The 22,962-nt window shown below is 37.1% G+C and overlaps 1 protein-coding gene across 2 annotated transcripts in view; it reads right to left on the reverse strand.

The window, feature by feature from the left end:
- PolQ (DNA polymerase theta) overlaps positions 1-22,962 on the reverse strand; it is an 86,195-nt gene that overhangs the window by 18,848 nt on the left and 44,385 nt on the right. For both annotated transcript variants that reach the window (XM_083123968.1, XM_083123969.1), the window contains exons 17-21: positions 21,753-21,894; positions 16,162-18,025; positions 12,473-12,729; positions 10,647-10,845; positions 3,209-3,390 (exon numbers count right to left, since the gene is read on the reverse strand). In XM_083123968.1, coding sequence (XP_082980094.1) covers positions 3,209-3,390; positions 10,647-10,845; positions 12,473-12,729; positions 16,162-18,025; positions 21,753-21,894 — 2,644 coding nt within the window. The remainder of the gene's footprint in view (positions 1-3,208; positions 3,391-10,646; positions 10,846-12,472; positions 12,730-16,161; positions 18,026-21,752; positions 21,895-22,962) is intronic.

Consider the following 22,962-nt stretch of genomic DNA (forward strand, 5'->3'; position numbering starts at 1 on the left):
GTTTCTCTTTCGTCTAGTACCACACTTGCCTTCCATTATATGTCTTAACGTTTTAGTAATGATGAATTGAAATGTGGGAGGTTTGAACGAAATACCCTGTACTTTCCATAATGTCTTTCATTTTTAAGAAACACACAGAATTTTTCAAGTTCTGGAAAAATTACATGCACTGACATTTTCTTATATGTTCATATAATCAGCATATCCACTAGAAGAATATGAAGTCAAAACATATTTGCACATGGCTTTGGTCCTAAACCTCAATGTTACAGTCCCCTGTCCAGAACATTCCTTATGAGTATAATCCAGGTACTTAAAACATTAAAAATGTTCTAAAAGGTGAGTTACAAAGGTATAATGTTTACCAAAGGTTAAAACAGGAAAGTAACCTATTGGAAACTGGCAGTACATGTCTTGACACCTGTCTATTTGCAGAAATAAGACAGAAATGTCAAGTTTAGGTTTAAGACAACATTCATATTCTTGTAGTGTTTTGACATGCACCTCTGCATGGAGAAGTCCATGAGCCAAGCTAGCTTTCTAATTTCTAAGTTAGCTCTCAGGTTTTTTAAAGACAGGGTTGCCATCTTGTTACCCAACTCTTCAGTGTGTCTGGAATTTTGTTATGGCTTTGTTTTAAATGGCAAACCAAGCAATAACATTATGCATGCTTTTTGTACAACACTTTCTTTCCTTTGATGAGCATGGACCTGCTTTGGGAGCATAAGCCATAACATACATTCCTGAGCTTTCAAAATGAGTAAGCATAGATGAGCCCATGGTGGAAAGACTAAAGAGGTGGATGCAAGTCGAAGCTGAAAACTCTCCCTTCCAGCGCATGACGTCATCTGAGTTGCAGGGGAGGACTACGGGGCATCCGCTCGCTCTACAGTGAAGTGTTCTTCGTGAAACTAAACATTTCAACTACAGACTCAATATAACTTCAAAATTGGCAGAATAACCATATAATGGTGTACTGAACAGATGGCGTGATGGGGTTGTAGCCCCCAAATGCACAGACCAAGAAATTGAGAAAAAAATGAAGGGAATCGTTAAGAATGTGGGTATCGTGCAAATATGAAATAGAATGCTGTGAAAAAGTGTCGTGTAGTAATAAATCTCTTCTCAGCCTTACTGGTTTGCATGAACCTAGGGGATAGATTGAGAGAGAGAGAGAGAGAGAGAGAGAGAGAGAGAGAGAGAGAGAGAGAGAGAGAGAGAGAGAGAGAGAGAGAGAGAGAGAGAGAGAGAGATAGAGATAGAGATAGATAGATAGATAGAGATAGAGATAGATAGATAGATAGAGATAGAGATAGAGAGAGAGATAGAGAGATAGATAGAGAGAGAGAGAGAGAGAGAGAGAGAGAGAGAGAGATAGAGATAGAGATAGAGAGAGAGAGAGAGAGAGAGAGAGAGAGAGAGAGAGAGAGAATGGGGAAATCCATTCGTGCTTGATAATTTTACAAGCATTTTCTACAGATAAAATAGTCTCCAGCTTCAGTTTCCCCTAAAATATTTGGTACGCTACTGTGACTACATGAGTAGATTAGAAAGGTAAAAGTATTAGAAACTACAATGGAAAATTAAGCTTTTAAATTTATTTTTCTGAAGAATTTGTTAGTTACATTTGCTGCTCGTTCGAACACATGAAGTGGAGGAATTTTATGGAAATTGGCAAGCTTTTACAAATCTTTAACAGTACAAAACAACATTAGAGTTACTTAAAAATTATTTACATAGCAAGAAAATATGTACAGTATCATACCAGTTCTTTAAATATCTTCATGAATTTTATTTTCTCTACAGTGTCTACACTTCACAACTTTTTGTTTATTTCTTTTATCCTGATGTATGTTCTTGTTTTAATGAAATAACTTCAAGTGGTACAGACTGTTGAATTTCTTTGTAAACACTCTGGGCCAAATTTGTATTAATTCCGTTACCAGAACAAAACAAATCTCAAAGTTTCTGGAGCAATTTTCTGCTACCTTTAAAGTGGAAAAGAAATGCTGACTTACTTCTGTCAGCCACTTATAAGAAACAAATTGCACCCAGCTTCCTTCAGATGATCCACAATTCACATTTGGAGCCACATGGAAACCTAGGTTGCTATACTGTTGTCTAAAACATACATGTTTGAGAGCTTCCTCCGAAATTTTGTCAAGCTGTAAATCACCTTCAGTGATGCCACCTGCTTCATAGTCCTCACTAACCTACTCATTTTCTGTGTTTCTTTCATAGGTTGTTTCCATTTTGCAAACAAACCGCGAGCCATAACAACTTGCACTGACTTACACACACGGACCATATATTTATGTATATGTATGTATACATATGTGCATATATTTATATGGTTATTAATGCAGCCTGCCCATGTTATATGTTCTTCGGTGCCTCAAATTTATTTCTAAGTTCCCTGTACATATAGTACCATACCATGAAAGCACATTTTAGAGGATGTGGGGGTCGGGACCAACATTCTCGATCTTGGCCATTTTGGAGGTGATGTGCTCAGTACCATGATCCAGCCACCTTTACCCCCATGGTTGCCCCCAAGTACCCATTTGAATTAAGGCTGGGTGAGCTCCAGAGCCACTTTATGTGGGGACAAGGCTGGAAATTTTCTGAACTTAGATCACCCACCCAGCCGGGAATCGAACCCAGGTCTCCCGCGTACCACCAGTCGGATACAGAACCATAGTCACGAATAATAAAGATATAGAGAAGTAAAAAGGTTTATTTTGTCCTCCGCTTGCAAGCCAATACCCATCTGTGACAAAAATTCTACTTTAACAGGAAATAGAGAATACTTGATATTCGTTCCTTTCGTCTTTTTGTAATGATTGCTACAGCTGTAAATAGCAGTTAGGCATATTTTCTTTCGCAATGCACTTACGATTCGATTCTTATTACTAAAAGTGAAATGAAGACAACAAAAAAGGAAAGAAACACCAATGGTCTACAGAAAAAGACAAAACCGGAAACTCCACTTGTCACCCTCTGAAACGCACCCCCCTCTTCTGGCTGTGGTCACTCAGATGACGTCAGAGCTGTGACGTATGGCTGAGAGCCATGCATGAGCATCCACCTGTATGTCATTCCACCATGGGATGAGCCAAATCATATAATGTTATTCTGTTACTGGTTTCTAGCACAGTTTTAAGTTCTGCTAATTAAGAATTCAATCACCTTACAGATTGAAAAATACCTTAGCAATATCCCTTGGTGATGTAAGGGAGAATACATGACCAGCCAATTCATATGCCTTCTCTTCTAGTATCAACATTTTAGCTTCCATTAGCTCTTTTAAGCGATCACTCTCAGTTTTACAGAAACCAATACCATTTACTTCCATCCGTGCAATGCAAGGAATGATTGGCATTTCCACTTCTGCAATGAGACAAATGGGAAATACACTGTTTACAATACAAAGTACAATTTCTAATGCTCAGATGATAATACTTTTATAGGATGCTCTTAATGACAACAGCCAATATTGATAATTGAACACTGTGGAATGTCAAAATTATTACAAACATTTATAAGTGCCACAATATAATAATGATTATACTTAAAATGTGTGTATGTATTAAAATATGGTAAGTACATCACAAAATATAAAGACAGCAATATTCTCAACATTTTGATGTCCTTAAGGTTTTGTATCTTTATACTCTGTTATGCTTTTACACTGACTGTAATGCAGTAAAATATATCAAAACAATTAATCAAAATATGAAATATCTGCCATTCATTAAAGCAATCATTTTTGACACTGAATATTGATACTAAATTAGCAAAAAAATTGTAGTAATTCAAAAAACACTACAATTTTGTGTTAATAAGAAAATAATACAAAAATCAATTAATACGGTAATTTTTTTTATGCCTCTACTGTATTCACTTATATGAAGATACTTATATCCAAAAATGCAATATACAACCTTTGTCAGAAAAGTTACAGAACTAGGGTGACCATAATCAGGGTGGCTACAAACAAGCAGAAATGAAATTCCCTGACTTTTCCAGGTTTTCCAGGACAAAATTTACATTTTTCCCTGACAATTACAAACTAAACTAAATCGATGTTTTTGCAAATGGAAATAATAAACTCATACAGATCCAGGTATGGATTTGTTAAGTACCAATATTATTTTCTATGAAATTGACTCAATTTCTCTATTCTCTATGATTTGAATTCAAACTGCAAAATAGTGAATTTGGAAAATTATTACAATTCACAAGCTAGGGAAGGATTACGGAATTTTGTCATACGCAGTAAGTTTAAAATAAAATACTTGATTATTTTTAAAGTTACGACTAAATTAGATAAGAGTGAAGAGTGATTAATTAAGAAATACAATACAAATACGAAAATGTGGCTCTCGTGTGATGGTAAATATGCACTCGATCTCCTGTTAGAACCCTGCCACTTTGCTCTGCGATGCAAATGGATTTGATAGAAGTTGAAAAAATCCTGGGACATACATGATTTAATGTGGCTGTCGGAATTATTCCATGTACGTATAACTCTATATTTTACTCTTGAGTAAAATGTTGGAAAACTTGCAGGTTCTATGTACACAAACAGGCCTAGAAAAGACAAGAATGTTGGATTTCATTGAAATTTTCGTTGTTTTAGGTCATTTCTTTAAAAAAAAATCGCTAAAAACTCCAACAATTCACATTTTATGACAAATTCGCATTATTTTGATATTTAGAAAGGGCGAAAAATGTGTCCCGACATCACTGCACATTCCTAAACATAACTTCGCAGCAATTACCATTTTTCACGGTTTTGGCGTTTGCGAAAAATCAATCGGAAATTACTTTCTGGCCACTCCTCGTATAAATCAGTAGATGGAAAGTGAAAATTTAGCAGGGCTGGCAGAAAAAAGTCAATTCTTGAAGAAAGTGATTTGCTTTTATGATTGAATGATTCGAGTAAATATGATATTAAAATATTTATGTATTTATTATTAGTATTTTATTTCATAATATTGGACATTAACCTTACTCAGTGAGAGATTAATGACCATCTCTCACTGAGTTTAAACAGACAGGACAGAGAATGGTATTAATTTCATTGTAATACTAGTGTTGCAGTAAATTTGAGGTTGGGAGCATGCACTTGCCAATTTTTATAACGTTCACCAATTCAGATTTATGTTTCACTTTTTCGTGATAGTATTCAATATATATCCAGTTTTGTTGGATTGTTCTTGATATCTAATGTGATTGTAAACGTATGTTAACTTGTGCGAAACCAGTAATACGTCAGGAGGATGTAAGCACTGCTACATTAAATGAGGTGAAGTGAGCCAGAAGAGTAACAAGATTCCAGCAGCATATTTGCAGTCTAAAGCTCTTCTTGTTTATGCATACGATTTTTGTTGGATGTTGCAGTCCGAAGACATCGAACAAAAATCATAAGAGTCCCATGCATGCAATTTCTGTCACATATTGTAGTGAGATACTTTGTTGGGTGCCGATATTCGACAAAAATCGTATGTTTCAATGGAACCTATTTGTTTCCATGTTCCTTCAGTTTGTCCAACAAAATGCCTTACTACAATGTCCGACAACTATCGGACGGCGCCACCCGCTCCCATCCTCTCCATCTGTTGACAGTTCTGTCTCCTTACTACTCTCCCATACGGACAAGAAAAAATGATAATTCAATGCATTTTCCACGTAATATTTAGAGGCTTAACCTTTACTCCCTCGATGATATTATATGGTATCATCAGAGTGAGGTCATTCTGACCCGATGAAACCATATGGTATCATGGTGCAGATTACGACATGAATGTGCTTTTTGGACCCTCATACTCTTCTGTTTAGGTTGAAACTCTGACACAGGTCTGGAGCAAGCCTGGGTAAATTAATATTGATGATCAACCCCCCCCCCCCCCCCTCTCCGCAACATATCCATGACACATTTCCGAATAGTTTCACTTTTTGGCTCATTATTCAACTTGTATGGCAGCCAGTAACATGAAACAAGTTTCAATCTCTCTGGAATCGTCCATTATTTGAAGAGAATACTAAGGTTTGCGCCTTCTCCAGAAAATAGCGAGAGAAGAGGGGGGGCAAACTCCAGATTTTTGTTTTTTTTCATTGAAATTTGGTGGTCACGCCCCCAAACCCCGCTTCCTCGGTTTGGCGATCTTAATTGTACACAGTTGCATGCTATGATGTTTTAGCTGCAAAACAAAACTTATCCGAAGTACATTGCTCCCATAGTGCCAGAGTTATAACAATTTTCCTCCAAAAATGCTAATTACCTATTTTTCGTAATTTTTTTTTAAAAAAATCACATTTTGGCTTATTATTCAACTTGTATGACACCCAAGAAAATGAAACATGTTTCATTCTCTTGAGAAATGTCCATTCTTTAAAAAGGATACTCAAGTTCGCGCCTTCTTCCCAAATAGCGGGAGAAGGGGGGGCAAACTCCAGATTTTTATGTTTTTTTCATTGAAATTCGAGGGTCGCGCCCCCAGACCCCCCTTCCTCGGTTCGGCGTTCTGAATTGTACACGGTTGCATGCTACGATGTTTTATCTGCAAAACAAAACTTATCCGAAGTACATTGCTCCCATAGTGCCCGAGTTATAACAATTTTCCGCCAAAAATGCAAATTACCTATTTTTCGTTAAAAAAAAAATCACATTTTGGCTTATTATTCAACTTGTATGGCACCCAAGAACATGAAACATGTTTCATTCTCTTGAGAAATGTCCATTCTTTGAAAAGAATACTAAAGTTTGCGCCTTCTCCCCAAAATAGCGGGAGAAGAGGGGGCAAACTCCAGATTTTTATGTTTTTCCATTGAAATTCGGGGGACGTACCCCCCCCCAGCCCCCCTTCCTCGATCAGGTGTTCTAAATTGTACACGGTTGCATGCGCTGATGTTGTATCTGCAAAACAAAAGTTATCCGAAGTAGATTGCTCCCATAGTGCCCGATTTATAACAATTTTCGTCAAAAGAGTGTTCGAAGTAAATGAAGACGATATTCCCTGACATTTCCCTGACTTTTTTTGACACCTCAAATTCCCTGACTTTTCCAGGTTTTCCAGGTCTGTCGCCACCCTGATAATACAGTATTTTGACCCAGAAACGGGACACCCCAAGGAAGTCAGTTTACCCCCTCCTGAAAGTTTGTTTATGCCTAATTATAAAATTATTGTCATCATTAAAGCATCATTATTTATTAAAATATGGACCTCATAGACGATACATATAATAAATTAAATATGATCTCTCATTGTCAAAAGGTATTAACTATTATGTTGGTATAACTGGTCCCTTCTGGTCGCCTTGCAATCAAGGGGTCCCGGGTTCGATACCCGGTGGAGGTACCTAGTGGTTCGGATCCCACTTTAAACTGTAGGTCCAGTCCCGATTAGCCTTACTGTGCATAAAGTGGACTTAAAACACCAAATCAACAACAACAACAACTGGTCCCTCCTGAACAACCTTAAAGGTTTGTGCTATGCTGAAGTTGAGGAATGTCAGAAGTATCTATTATTTGTGGAGCAGTGATTGAGTACAGCTTTATACTTCACCAGTCGTTCATAAAACTCCCCGAAAAATTAACCTCTTTAATTTGAGATTTGGCTTTGGAGTTTACATTCTTCTTACATATTGTAACTGCATGTATGCTTCTTGGCCATACTTATTCACTGCTCTACAAAAATAATGGAACACACACAAAACAATACACCTTCTTTTCTTTAGCATGAAATGTCTCTGAAATTTAGACTTAAGTTTTCAAGCTAACTCCTAGACTTTTATAAAATGGGACAAATAGAGGTTTTAATAATATCGACAGGACAACCAGGACACGTCTCAAAAGGGACTGTCCCAGTCAAAATGGGACATATGGTCAGCCTATCCAGGACTGATTTATTTATTCTTTACCTATGATATTCAAACACAAGAAATGGGTGTTATTCAGTCACCTGATATGTGTTTTGAATAGACATGGCCTTGGAAGTGTTTCCATGTAAAATCACTAAGTGGCAGGGACATACTTAGCAACCACCCACTGTTCGGCTTGTTGGCGCATTTAGTTTGAAGTTGTGACTGGTGTGATGGACATGGATTCCGAGCAGGGAATTAACATTAAGTTCTGTGTTAAGCTAGGGAAAACTCCTAGTGAAACATGGAATATGATACAGCAAGCATATGGTGATGGGGTATTATTGAGAAGCCGTGTCTTTGAATGGCACAAAAGGTTTCTGGAGGGCAGGCATTCACTGCAAGACGATCTCAGAGTCGGCTGCCCGTTAACAAGGACAATTTTGATCATATTTTTTGATGCTAAAGGTTTGGTGCACCATGAATATCTGCCTGAAGGACAAACAATAAACCAAAACTTTTATATTGACACGAACGTTTGCATCAAGCAATTCGGGGGTGCCATCCTGATTTATTCTGGGCAGTGGTTTTTACAACGACAATGCAAGGCCCCATACTGCTCTATCAGTCCAGGAATATCTGGCCACGAATCGTATCCCTGCTCTACTACATCCCCCATATTCATGTGACCTGTCACTGGGTGATTTTTTTCCCATGTGAAAATGCCACCGAAAGGGAAGTGTCATGAAGATATTAAAGCAATCCAAATGGCTGTGACAGATGTGTTGAGAAGCATCCCAGATGAAGCTTTCCCTGCTTGCTTCCATCACTTCCAGAAACGGTGGCAGCTGTGCAAAGACAGCCAAGGGGACTATTTTGACAAGACCTATGACCATTAGTTGGCAAGTTGAATAAATTATTTTTTACAAGTTCAGTCCAGGAAATTTTCTGACAAAGGTTGTATTAATTAACAATGGGACCAATTATAGTAGGTTGAAACTGTTAAGACAGTAGTGGTATAATGTCAGTATTAATAGAAGTTGGTCATCAGTTCTAAACAACAAAAAGGTACTATTTATAATTGGGAAAAGAAAGACGTGGTAGTATATAAATACGGAGAAACTAGTACTCACTTTTATCCGCGAAGCTGTTTTTTCTTCTTTTTTGATTAATTTCAGTGGCCACTGCCACCATCCTCGTTGGAACTTGCTGCACTGTTGCTTGGCGTGTGTCTTTTGTTCGTAGTTCTCTGGCTGCAGTTAGGTGCGCTGTGCATCTTGGTGCGTCGTCTGCTATTTCCGGGCGATAACTGTTGCAGTAGTGGAATCCAAGTGTGGTGCGCTTGCCCGCTATCGATGTTTAGTTTGTGCGGGAAGTGCATTATGGCGTGCGTTTCCTTGATTTTGGTGTCTATGAGCATGTGGGCAGTGTGTTTGACTCGAACCTTTTGAATTTTATGGCTATTGTATTTGATATGTTTAGCAAGACCAGTAGTGGGTTGGGCTTTTTCGCATCTGCTAGGTGCTGTTGGATTCTTTCATTGACTGGCTGAAAAAGAGATACTCCACACTCCAGAACTACAATACATCCGATATGGAAGGTACGCGGACGACACAATAGTTGTATACAAAAAGACAGAAGAACTCAACCTCCTAGTGAACAAGCTAAATAGCATCCACCCCAGGCTCAACTTCACCGTAGAACATGAAAAACTTGGTAAAATCAACTTCCTGGACATCACCATCAGCCGTGCACTTAACAAATTCACAACCACCGTCTACAGAAAACCGGATGCAAGCAACCAGTACATACATGCTCTCTCTAATCATCCCCCTAAGCAAAAAGCCAATGTGTGGCTAAACTTTTATCGAAGAGCCTTCTCCTACTGTGACAAAGAAGAGGATCTATGAGAGGAGATAGCCACCATCACTGAAATAGCCCTGAAACATGGCTACACTGAATCACAACTTTCCACTTGGTGCAGTAAAGCGGAAATACAGGTCAGACACCCTAACCTACCACAATCAACCCATCCAAAAGCAACCCAGCCACAATCAACCCCAGCGACCAATATAAATGGTTTGCCTTCCCCTACCATTCCACCACTTCCAACCGCATAGCCAAAGCCCTTCTCCCATTTGGCATCAAAGTAGTGCACAAACCCAATTCCAAAATAACTGATAAACTGAACAAGCACAAATGGTACTTCCTCTCCCCCCTTCACAACCCAGGTGTATACGATGCAGAGTGTGAATGCAAGGCTCATTACATCGGTAGGTCCATCAGATCTGGCAATGAAAGAATCCAACAGCACCTAGCAGATGCGAAAAAAGCCCAACCCACTACTGGTCTTGCTAAACATATCAAATACAATAGCCATAAAATTCAAAAGGTTCGAGTCAAACACACTGCCTACACGCTCATAGACACCAAAATCAAGGAAACACATTCCATAATGCACTTCCCGCACAAACTAAACATCGATAGCGGGCAAGCGCACCACACTTGGATTCCACTACTGCAACAGTTATCGCCCGGAAATAGCAGACGACGCACCAAGATGCACAGTGCACCTAACGGCAGCCAGAGAACTACGAACAAAAGACACACGCCAAGCAAAAGCGCAGCAAGTTCCAACGAGGATGGTGGCAGTGGCCACTGAAATTAATCGAAAAAGAAGAAAAAACAGCTTCGCGGATAAAAGTGAGTACTAGTTTCTCCGTATTTAAAAAGGTACTAATTTCACAAAAGTATTCAGTTAGAAAAAGTTCAAAACTAACCTGAATAAGCTTTTATTAAATTATCCTTGACCAGATGAGTCCTTTGGGCACTAACAATATGGTAAGTGGCTATTGCTTCCACTGAGGCTCTCATCTTAGCAGATGCCGGGTGAGCTGCATTCAGAGCAATACTTCCACTGCCTTTGAATTGTCCCAAAACTGACAAAAGTGATATCTTTTCTGGACAGTACTTTAGAACCTGCAAATAGATTAGAATACCTCTCAAGACACTTGACAACACTTTATCTTGTAGAGGAAAAAAAAAATCTAGAGCCGACTCTCTATTGACACCAATGTGATTTAATATCAATATATCAGTTTGAATGAGATTACTGGTGCTGGTCAATGCTTTTCCTGTTTTTAGACATCCTACAGCAGCGGTGTATTTAGGGCATGGGGCTTTAAGAGCTCTTGAGAAATATTTTATGCATATATCCATCATTATTTGTTGACTTACAAATTATGTTGTAAGCAGTACCCTTAAATTATTATCCTTCCATGGTAAATTCGATGCCTAAGATTAATGATAGGCAAATTGTCTATCACTATTTTTGTTCTTTTTTATTCTACATCACACATTTTAAAGAATGATTGATTGATTTAGTTTATTTTACTTTGCGTTTTGTGCCTCTTGGCTAATATGCGAAGATGGGGATGAGTGATGAAATTGATGAATGGACATCCACAAACAACCAAGCCCGAGCAGGATTCGAACCCAGGACCCTTGGTGTCGCAGCGTGATGTGCTAACCACTCGGCCACAGTGTCCGGCATTTTAAAGAATGGAATTCTGATAATACTGAAGCAGTTGCTATCCTTTGCTTGTTGTCAATTTTATTTCAATTCATGGAAAGCAGAGTTCAATTTGTTCATTATTACTTTTGCTGTCAACTGTACTTGAGAGCTGCGGTGGTCTAGTCGGTAGGGCATCTGACTGCTACACAGGAGACCCAGATTCGTTTCCCAAGGTGGGTGATCTAAGGTCGGAATTGATCCAGCCTTGTCCTTGCATGAAGTGTCTCTGGGGCTCATCCAGCCTCAAATAAATGGGTACCTTGGTTTGAGTTTGAGTTGCTGTTTTAAGTCCACTTTATGCACAGTAAGGCTAATCGGGACTGGACCTACAGTTTAAAGTGGAATCCGAACCACTTGTGCCTCCACTGGGTATCGAACCCGGGACCCCTTGATTACAAGGCAATGATGCTACCACTGCGCCATGGGGGAGGCCCCAAATGGGTACCTTGGGGCAGCCCAGGAAGGGGGGGGGGAGGTTAAGGCCAGCCAGAGCACGGTGCTGATCACATAACCTCCAAAATGTCCGAGATCGAGAATCCATTCCCTATATGCACAGGAAACTTACCCTTTACCCGTAGAACAATAATTGAATGTGCAGACTGGAAAAAAAAAACAACGAAAACTACTTATATCTCCCTCTTACTTTCTAAAATGAAACTTAAAAACATTCTACCATCCCATGATACGTACTCTACATACATATTCATATTTCATGGAGAAGAAAACATTGTTATACATTAACATACTAAAACCAAGTACTTACTTTTATCCACAAAACTATTAATTTAAGTTTAATTTCTGGGACAGTTGTCACCATCCTCTTAGGAAGCAACACTTCACTACTTGACAAGTTTCTAGTTTCCACTGTTTCACTGAGAGCTACTAGGTGTGTATTTATAGTTTTGTTATTTTAATTTGCCTTTCTGCCACTTTTGGTTTATCGTGAATATGAGGATAAGTGATACAATAGTAATATTAATATCCTCTATGTGTCATATGCTATTTCACATTTCATACAGTCAGTGTACTCACCAATGCTCGAAGGTTCTTTTCCCCCTCAGAAGGATTCATCATCCAGTCTGCAACTTTTGGATCTTGAGGAACTATATTCTCGAGGGATATGCCGGTAGTATTATACAAAATTTTGTATTGTTCTTTCAGATCAAATATTGACACAACAGGCAAGATACCATCTGCTGTTCCTCTATCAAGTAAGGAATGAAGAAACTCAACTTTCTCTGACAGAGCAATGCTTTTATCTTGAGTTGAATATTCCCTGTTGATTTCATCTGGAATATTGATACAAAAATACTGAAATGACATGCTCATGCGCATTTAAACTACCACAAAATTAACACACTTACCTGGGCTTGGCTCATTCCAATTAAAACTCCTTAACCCTTAAACGACCACCCGTCACCTATAGGTGACAGCCGGTATTTATGCCATCGAACGTCTGTCACCTATAGGTGACCAGATGCTTTTACATGTAGTATCTGACTTTTGGGACATACTGTGACTATGTTTTTGTTCGGATATACATGTTTTTAGTTCTGCATGAGTTTTGAGGTATGTGATAAACAACCAGAAAGGTTTAATTTCGTTTGGGTTATATTGTGGGGAGGGGGGGCAGCCTTCCGAAAATCTCATTTTTTTAAACATTTTGTTATCGTTATTTTCAGTTCTAGGATTTCTAATGGAACTTTTACCAAGGGAACGAACGCACTAAAATAATAATTTTGCACATTTGCATCGGGGTGTCGTGCCGATTTTCAAATTTCTTCTTCTTCTTCTACCTGATAATGGAAAATTTGGTTTTTATGTCATAGGCTTATAGCCGCATCTGTACTGAACACAATGAGGTATAATTTGTAACTCCAGTGTTCTTAGTTTCAGAGTTAAAAAAAATTAATGTTCGTGTACCAAATTTCAAATTTTCCGCTCAAAAAAACTTGGGTGCTTCACATTGAGAAATATTTTTTTCCCCGGGAAATTTATTTCTAATATGTGCGTGATTTTTTTGTACGATAGTGCAAAACGTATCAGGCAATATGGTGGTAAAATTTTGCACATTTACGTTGCGGTGTCGCCACATGGGGGCCCGCCGATTTTCAAATTTCGTAAAAAAAAGAACAAGGTTTTCTTCTTTCTTCTTCTACCCGATAATGGAAAATTTGGTTTTTATGTCATAGGCTTATAGCCACATCTGTACTGAACAAAACGAGGTATAATTTGTAACTCCAGCTTTCTTAGTTCCAGAGATTTATATAAAATTTATATAAAAGCATGCAGAAATTTAAAATTCCTGCGGAAAATGCCTTGGTTGTTTGTGCATTTACAGGGAAAACACATTTGGTCGTCTAAGGGTTAAACACCCACAATTCTTATCACAGTAACAGGGAATTTATTTACATCACTAGAAATTCATGCTTACATTTTCAACCATCATAAAATATAAATTACAAGGGTCGTTCAGCGTTGACCGAGAAATTTGTGAATAAAAAAAGGATAAAACTGCAGAGGATTACCTTCATTCTTTGTGAGTATTGCACGTTAGCCCCGATGTAGTTGGCACATGGGCAGTAGCGTTAGCAACAGTGGTGGCAGGTAGTGTGTATGTAGCTGTGGAGCAGCAGTATATGATCAAATTTCTTGTGAAGGAGAAGCCGAAGCCAGCTAAAAAAATTTGAGAAGATTCCAAGCACAGTATGGGGAACAAACGATGTCTTAGGAATGATGTCAACAGTTTGGCGAAGAATGCTAGTTGTTGACGAATGAACAGGATGGACACATTTGTCCGACTGGAACATGCAAGGTGTCATTTATGTGGGAGAGGGTCATGATTAATGCCCAGTATTACTGCACATTGATGAAGGGTGTCATACGTAATGCCATTCGCAAGAAAAGACCAGGAATGTTGTCTGCAAAATGTAATTCTTCACCATGACAATGCACAGTCCCACATGGTCAATTTGACAGCAACAACTCTCCAAAAGGGTTTCACTCCATATTCTTACACTCCAGACTTAGCCCTCAGTGATTATTAGATTTGTTTGAGCAACTTAAAGAGCATATGAGAGGGAAGAAATTGAAGACAGATGAAGCACTGACAAAATATATACTGCTGTGTCTACAGCAATCAAATTCCTTCTATGCAAAAGGACTGAGGGAAGTGACACAATGATGGCAGTGATGTCTGCATGCTCAGGAAAATTACTCTGAAAATCTCAGTTTGGATAGGACTTTCCAATTTTTTCCTAGAAATAAAAGTCTCAGTCAACCTTGAACAAGCCTTGTATATGACAGATTGTAGAAACAGTGCATCACTGGTTTTGATAGCAGCTTTCCATAAAACTGCAGTCAGCTTGGCAGACAATTGTCACTAGCTAGCTTATCTGATCACTGCAACATGAGATGAAGCATGCTTTCATATGTTCGAACTGGAGGACTCTACTTCCTCAGGGTTTGAAATTAAGGCTTTACCGTATGATAATCATGCATAACATTTAGGTGCCCACGCTGATGAATAACTTAATCACCAAAACTAGTGTATGTGAGAAAACTACATTCATGTTTTTTTTGGATTACACATGAAAAAAAAAAACATCCTAAGACCTTTTTGTTTTTCTCTCTGAAAGGTTTCCTGCAAGTTAAAGCTGTTTTCATATTTTTGGAAATGAGAAAGGCAGTAGCAAATAAATACAGAGAAACTTAGTATGTACTCACTATTCCGCAAAGCTGTTTTTAGGTGTTCAATTAATTTTGGTGGAAACTCATTGGAACTTGCTCAGCACAATGTTTAAAAAAAATCAATCTATTATAATTCTTTAAGGTTTGACAGCATAAATAACACAACATGACTGGTACTTTGAAGCTAAAGGTCTTGAATACAAATCCAGCTGTTCTTCCATAAATATCAAGCATACATTACCACAAATAGAATGAAACCATGAATGAAAATGGTTAACAAAAGGTGTGCCACCACGGCATTACAATGTCCATGGTATGCTTTTTGGCTATAATAAATAATCACTATAAGATGTAAAATTTCCATCATATTTATAAAGACAAACTTTGTATGATTCAGGTAAACAACAAACTAAAAATTATGGTCACATTTTGCAACTTATGACTGCCAAATACAGGAAACTTAGTCCTCACTTTTCCGCGAATCTGTCTGTGGTTGTTCTATTACAGTAGTGTTCAATAGTAAAGCAAGTTCCAACGAGGATGGTGGCAGTGGCCACCAATATTAATAGAACAACCTAAAACAGCTTCGTGGAAAAGTGACTACTAAGTTTCTCTGTATTTATTTACTACTGCCTTTCTCATTTCCAAAAATATTGAAAACAGCTTTAACTTCCAGGAAACCTTTTAGAATGAAAAACAAAAAGGACTTAGAATGTTTTTTTCTTGTGTGATCCAAAAAACACATGAATGTAGTTTTCTCACACACACTAGTTTTCTTAAAACAGCTTCGTGAAAAAGTGAGTACTAAATTTCTCTGTATTTATTTACTACTGCATCTAATTTTCCAAAATCTGTATTCTCACTGCAAATTCAAACACTGCTTCCTAAATGGTCATTTTGTGACTGGAAAGTAGTGATGATTGGTCATCATCAACAATTCAGAGAAATGAGATTGAAGCAATCTGTCATCTTGTGTGAATGAAGGAAACATGTATATCTACATTAATATCTAATTAATACATGGGACATACCTTCCCTTCCTTGATCTTGAAATTCCACATAATATGCATCCTGTGAGCCCCAAGAAAAAGCAATTCCAACCACTATCATTTCATCACATACAAGACTCACAGGCTCGTTATTATGCACTCTTCTGCTTTGACGTATACCTAGAACTTTTGCTCCTATTTTCCTTACAGGAATGGCTTCTTTCTTCATGCAGGCAATGGACACAGCATACGATTTAAGGGTATTTATTTCATTCATAAATGAATGAAAAAGATTTTTATTGCCACATACATTAATTATGTTGAATGATTCTTGAGTTTCTGATGCAGTGTCAACAGGGAGATTTGTTTTGGAAATACTATTACGGCTACTCGCTTTGTTGTTCAGAAAATTAGTTTTTCTTGGTTCTTTAATGCAATCCTTCTTTAGCTTTTTATTATTGGAAGATGTACCTGACATTGACCCTTTGCAACTAACCAAGGCCTCATTCATTTGTGTGTTCACAGAAGATTCACTGTTAGTAAAATCACCATCTTTACTGACAACTTTATTTCCTCTTGTACTTTGAACATTTCTGAGGCTCACATTCCGTACTCTGTTTCTCTTTATTGGAGTTTCATCTTCTTGGGAAGACTGAATTTCATCACTATTATTAGTTACTGAATTACGTTTATATGTTCTACTTCTTAGAACTCTTAGGTTTCTTGAGGACAGAGAATTTTGAGTGAAAATTCTCTTCAATTTCTTTTTACCTTTCTTCTTCGCTTCTGCCTGCAAAATGGAACTTTCCAATTCATTTTTCTCTGGTGATTTATTCTCACTAACTTTATCTTCTTCATCTGAGCTTGGTTCAAGGGTCATGTAAGTATTGAAGGCCCGATCAAGAAAAGAATCTGTAATGCAATCATCGTCACCATCATCAGCAATATTTTGGGGAGTATTTACAGGCTTTGTGTCTCTATGCATATTGACAGTATTCTGTTGTGAGTTCTTTGCATTCTCTTCCACGGTGAATTCTCCTGAAAACATATTCAGACTTTCACCAAAGGAAATATCCAATTCTTCACAACATTCTTTATGTTTAGTAGTCTCAGGAAAATGATCAGAACTACTTCTTCCAGTATGTCTTTGTTTCTCCCCCATTTTTCCTTCCACATTTCCTGTGGTATTCTTTTTATTTTCTAGAGGCTTTGAGCATTTATCCACTTCATTATCTGCTACTTTCTCCTCCACTGGTTGATTCACAGTGGGCGATGCAGCAGGAGATATATTATAATCATCCATAATGCCATTTTTGTTTTCTGTCTGCACATTATGTAACTGAGTTCCTTTCTTCACTGATCCGTAAGATTCATCCAGAGCAATCCCAAGCTGTGTATCCACCGTAAAGCTATCACCAAATAGACTGGGACTTTTAGTTGAAGCTAAGCTCTGTGGCGAGTCTTGACACAAAGGTGACAAGCATTCAACACTTTCTCTTCTGGAGACACTTCCTCTTTTCTTCTTCACAGAAATGGGTGTTACTCCAGTGAAGGTTGGTGATGATGTGGCTGGTTTCGACAGCAAGGTAGCAGACTTTAAAGAAACCTTACTTCTTGTTAAAGGGATTGATTTATTGATTTGTTCACCAATAATGGAATTTACAACAGGATTTGAAATCTCTACTTTGATGAGGCTATTCTCTGTCACATCAGCATTATCATCATTGGATGTTGAATGAGATGACTCAGTTGTCCTCAGCTTATCTTCTTCAGAAACCAATTCTATGTTGCTCTCGCTATGTTTGCTAGTGTCTGATTCTTGAACTGTTAGCTTGGAAGTAGGAGCCCTATTATTTGAAGCTATGTCATCTTCTGCCCACTTCACATCTTCAGCACCAAGTTCCCTCTGAAAAGATGCATTTAGTAAACATAAGAAAAATCAAATAATTAAAATATTTAGTGATTGGAAACAAACAGAAAAACCTGCTGGATGAAACAATGACAGGTAATGAAAACAGTAATATGGCACATTCCATTCTTTGTTCAAAGAATGAAGAAACTACAGATTGGTGAATGTGCATTAAATGGTTTAATGTTACAGTTCTTTAACCTTTTTGGGGCTGACCTGTTATCACTTTGAACCTGGTGTAGAAAAATACAGGGCACTTAAAAATTTGACCTGGTGAATGAATTTTTAAATTCAGTGCTAAACTTTATAAAAAAAATATTTCAAATTCACTTTCGGAAATTTCCATTACCTTTCTTAAAATTAAAGAGTACAGTATGTGTTTTTTTTCAATGTTTGTGTGCTTTCTGTATCACATGTATCATTAAATCAGATTAATAAACATGTCATTATAATTTTTTCCACTGTTGCTAGCCAAATTTGAAAATCTGCAACGATATGGTAGATTCATAATTGGGAAAAGAGATGCGGTAGTATATCAATATGGAGAAACTAGTACTCACTTTATCCGCGAAACTGTTTTTTCTTCTTTGTTCTATTAATTTCAGTAGCCACTGCCACCATCCTCGTTGGAACTCGCTGTACTGTTGCTTGGCGTGCGTCTTTTGTTTGTAGTTCTCCGGCCGCCGCTAGGTGCGCTGTTGTTAACTGTACGTCTGCGCCCATGTCGTCTGCTGCTATTTCCCGGTGTTAACTGTTGTAGTAGGCGGCCGGAGAACTACAAACAAAAGACGCACGCCAAGCAACAGTACAGCGAGTTCCAACGAGGATGGTGGCAGTGGCTACTGAAATTAATAGAACAAAGAAGAAAAAAAAGTTTCGGGGATAAAGTGAGTACTAGTTTCTCCATATTGATATGGTAGAGTTGGCCATATATTAGAATGTACTGCATCATTATTTGTGCTTGAGCCTTCTTAAAAAATGCAACCTTGTATTAATTAATAAATTAAATGTTTTCAGATCATATTTCAAAATGTGTATTTTTATCTTAGTTGGATTCATGGCTTTCTTAGGCCATATTTGCTCCCTCTCCCCACCCCCTAAAAGGCTGGCTCCTGAGAAAAAAAGGGTCTGGAGCCTAAATTAGCTTTAGTTTTCTTGACCCTTGCTTTGAACTTACACTCTTACTGACATCGGTTCTTGAAAATTGTTCCAATTTGGAGTAGTTTAATTTGATTTGTTATTTAATGCTGCTTTTCTGCCACTTTTGGCTAATTGTGACAATGAGGATGAGTGATGATATGATGAAGTGACACTCACAATAAACACCCATGCCCAGACTGGAATTTGAATCAGGGACCCCTAGTGTCGCAGTGCACTGTGATAACCAGAGAGATCGGCTTTAAAGTAATTAAATTTTTAGTTCGGAATATTTACAAATGTTAATATATAAATATTTCATTGGAGCTATGCCATATAAATCTACCAGTTTTGCTTTGAAATTTTCATAATTTCACATGCAAGAGTCAGATTATTAAAATAGCTGTCATTTAATCACAAAATTATGTATTTTGCAAAATAACTATGATATTTAAACTCTGGAAAAGTGTTGTGTGGCATTTTGTGGATCCTGCAAGATACATGGACTCCTGAAGAGTATTGTCTGGAATAAATAATTAAAATAATAACCCTTTCAGTTACCGATAGCACTGATATCAGCCAATACAAATATACCAAAACCAGCATCAGATTGGTCCTACATTTTTTAAATCACTGAGAAATGTACAAAATCCGAACAGAGATAAAAGGTATTTTACCAAATAAGCTACCAAAACAATATCAGTTTGCATGCAGTTTTACAGAGTACCAAGTAAGTTTTATCATTTCCAAATTATAGAAAGAAAGTACACCTGGTTTTAAGAAAACAGCAAACGACATTGAAATTTGATTTACATAAAAAAAAGGAAAAATACAAGAAATCAGGGTTTGTTGCAAATTATTGGGTTGATGCATAAGTTCGTAGTGCTTGTGTTTCGTATGGCAACACTGCAGTGTTAGGAGTTTGTTTATCGTTTAATGTTCATCAATTGGAGTGGCATTGTTGTGCTTGTGAAAACGCAATATATTTTGCAGATTTGAAGAAAGACGGTGTTATTTATGGGCTAAAGAACGATGTGTGTCCAGTGGGGTAAAAAAAACATTTCCGACATATTCTTCTATCTGAGTTTAACATAGGGGCAGCGGATTCGGCTGGACACATTTGACCCTGTACTGGGAGTGTATACAGGGTGGTCACTCTAGGACCATGATAAAATTCAAGTATAATACCCGGTTTTCAAGGCAAACTTTCCAAAAATTTAAGGATGGCAGCAGATGTTTTCTCTTATTTCAACCTTACGTATTACTGCCTCTCACCACCCCACCCACACATACACACACAAATTTTTTAACAATATAAAGGGTGTTTCATAAAGTGCTCAGGTTTTAAATTGCTTGTCATTATTTTGTTTGAAGGTTGGCAACACTGTTCTTATCATTTTCGTTATCTGTTATCATTCAGATTATTAATTGAGCAATTGTTTTTTTTTTATTTCAGATGTTCAGTTGAGTTGCCAAGGAGCAGTTCACTATCGAGCAAAGCGTCGTTATTTTGAAAACACATTACAGAAACGGGGAGTGGCCTGCTCTGGATGAACTGGAAACCGTGAATATGTGATTTCCCGTACTTTTCTATTGTTGTCAGGTAGCCAACAATAAATATCCATTAAGTAAACAATGCATAGCTACCGCATAGTGGACAGTTTATGAACTGTCTCTGCATAGTGTTTCTGTAATAATGAAGCATTGCTCGATAGTGAACCGCTCCATGGCAATTCAACCGAACATATGAAAAAACAAAAAAAAACAAAAAAAACAATTGCTCAATTAAAAATCGGAATGATAAGAGATAACGAAAACGATAAGAACATTGTTGCCAAACTTCAAACAAAAAAAAAAAAGACAAGCAATTTAAAAGCTGCACATTTTATGAAACACCCTTTATAAAGGATCTGTGTGATTCCAATGTATCCAAAAATTCTAATTCAATTCAATTGAACGGTACATACGTATGTTTAAAATATTTAATTGAAGGTGCGGAGTTTACATTTGCCATTTCACATGCTCAGACTCAAAATATATCTACAAACACAAGTCACACATGTTGCGGGATACAGTAATCTCAAATTTACCTAACCAACTTCAAGATATCTTGCAATAATCTTCCATGTCAGAAAAATTTTTCTGCAAAGAACAATAACAAAGTAAACAAATTGAGAGAATTCTATTTCATTTTCCACGCATTCTTTCCTTCCACGATAAAAACACAAGCTAAACTACGAAAAACTCGCCTCAGGACATTTATACATGTGTATAAATTCAGTGGGATTTGAATTAATAAAAGTTGCAATTTTTCATGTATACGGAGAGAAATTCACGCAGAATTCCGAGAATTCAAGGAATTCCCGGTGAGTAGCCACCCTGATATATATATATAAGATGATGGTTGGATCTTTCACTCAATTTTTTTGTGATTCTTAGTCTGAAGAAGACCCTATTACAGGGTGGAAACGTTACGTTTTTAGTGTATATTTTTTATACAATAAATTTTGCCTTGGTCAGCATTTTAATGCTTTATTTATATGTATGTGTGTAATCAAAATAGTATGTACTTTTTACATTGCCATACCTGTAAAAATGTCCTTGCTTCCTTAACAAGCATTTCTGCTGCTTCTTTTTCTGTTAACCCATGCATGCCTGTGACCCAGATGGTCTTCATCTTCTTACGCTGGGCAGCCTCATACTCCGTTTCTCCATTAAGCTCTTTACAGCTGTTTAAAATACATTGAATGCTTATTTAATTAATAATTAAATCATGATTTACATCTTACACCAAGATGTAAATCATGGTTTAATTCAATAAATATAATAAAAAAGATATACATACATACATAAACACGTGCTGTGCTTTATTTGTACTTCTGGCACATAATATTTCTGGATGGGCTGATATGAAAATTTGTCCCATAACCAATATGATACCAATGTAAAATTCCAATTGATTCATTGATTGTAAGATATTTATAGATATATATCAGACCAGTAAAATCATCGGCAATTTTACCGATAAACCATCATGGCATAGCATAGCCAGATGTTGGGCACACACTACCCTCTGGCATGACCAATGGTGCCAGTACACTTCGTAATTTTGAAAAAATAATACACTTTTTATGAATATTCCATAAATAACCCCTTGCATCATCTGTAATGCATGGATTGCATAAAAATGGATCCTTATTTTGCAAATTCCATAAATACCCACAGAGAACATAGAAAGTTTTTACAAGCGACTCCATATCTGTCCTTTATCCATGTTTTTCATTGCTTCGTACACATATTTTTTTACACCTTATTAACTTGTACTCCATACTGAACGTTCATGCAGAGAATCATTTTCATTTTTCATGTTTTAAAAATATCCACATGGTTAAAGTTAATACCCAATACAAGGTTCATGTCTCTATCAATTTTTGTACACAAGTTAAGTACATTCAAAGTATCGGCTGCATGATTTTTTAAACACCCTGCAGAAGAAATGGCTAATATGTGTGTTTTAGCTGCTACGTCATGTAACATTATTTAGTAACTTCCAAAATATGACATTACAAACCTCTAAACATTTAACTGCACGACACGTGAAATAGGTTAACCACAATTGGTAAATAGCCCAAAAAAAGCAAACATTTCAGTTTCTTTCTTAAAAAAACAACTTTATATCAGAAAATAAAAGCCAGTAATACATTTTTGCCTATATGAGTTTCATGTTGTTTCGAACCTGAAAACACATTCTTAATACTTATAATTGCCTAATCATTCCTAAAATGACTTTTCTGATA

Source organism: Lepisma saccharinum, chromosome 6, assembly GCF_977018435.1.
Source record: "Lepisma saccharinum chromosome 6, izLepSacc3.1, whole genome shotgun sequence".
NCBI classification, from domain to species: Eukaryota; Metazoa; Arthropoda; class Insecta; order Zygentoma; family Lepismatidae; genus Lepisma; species Lepisma saccharinum.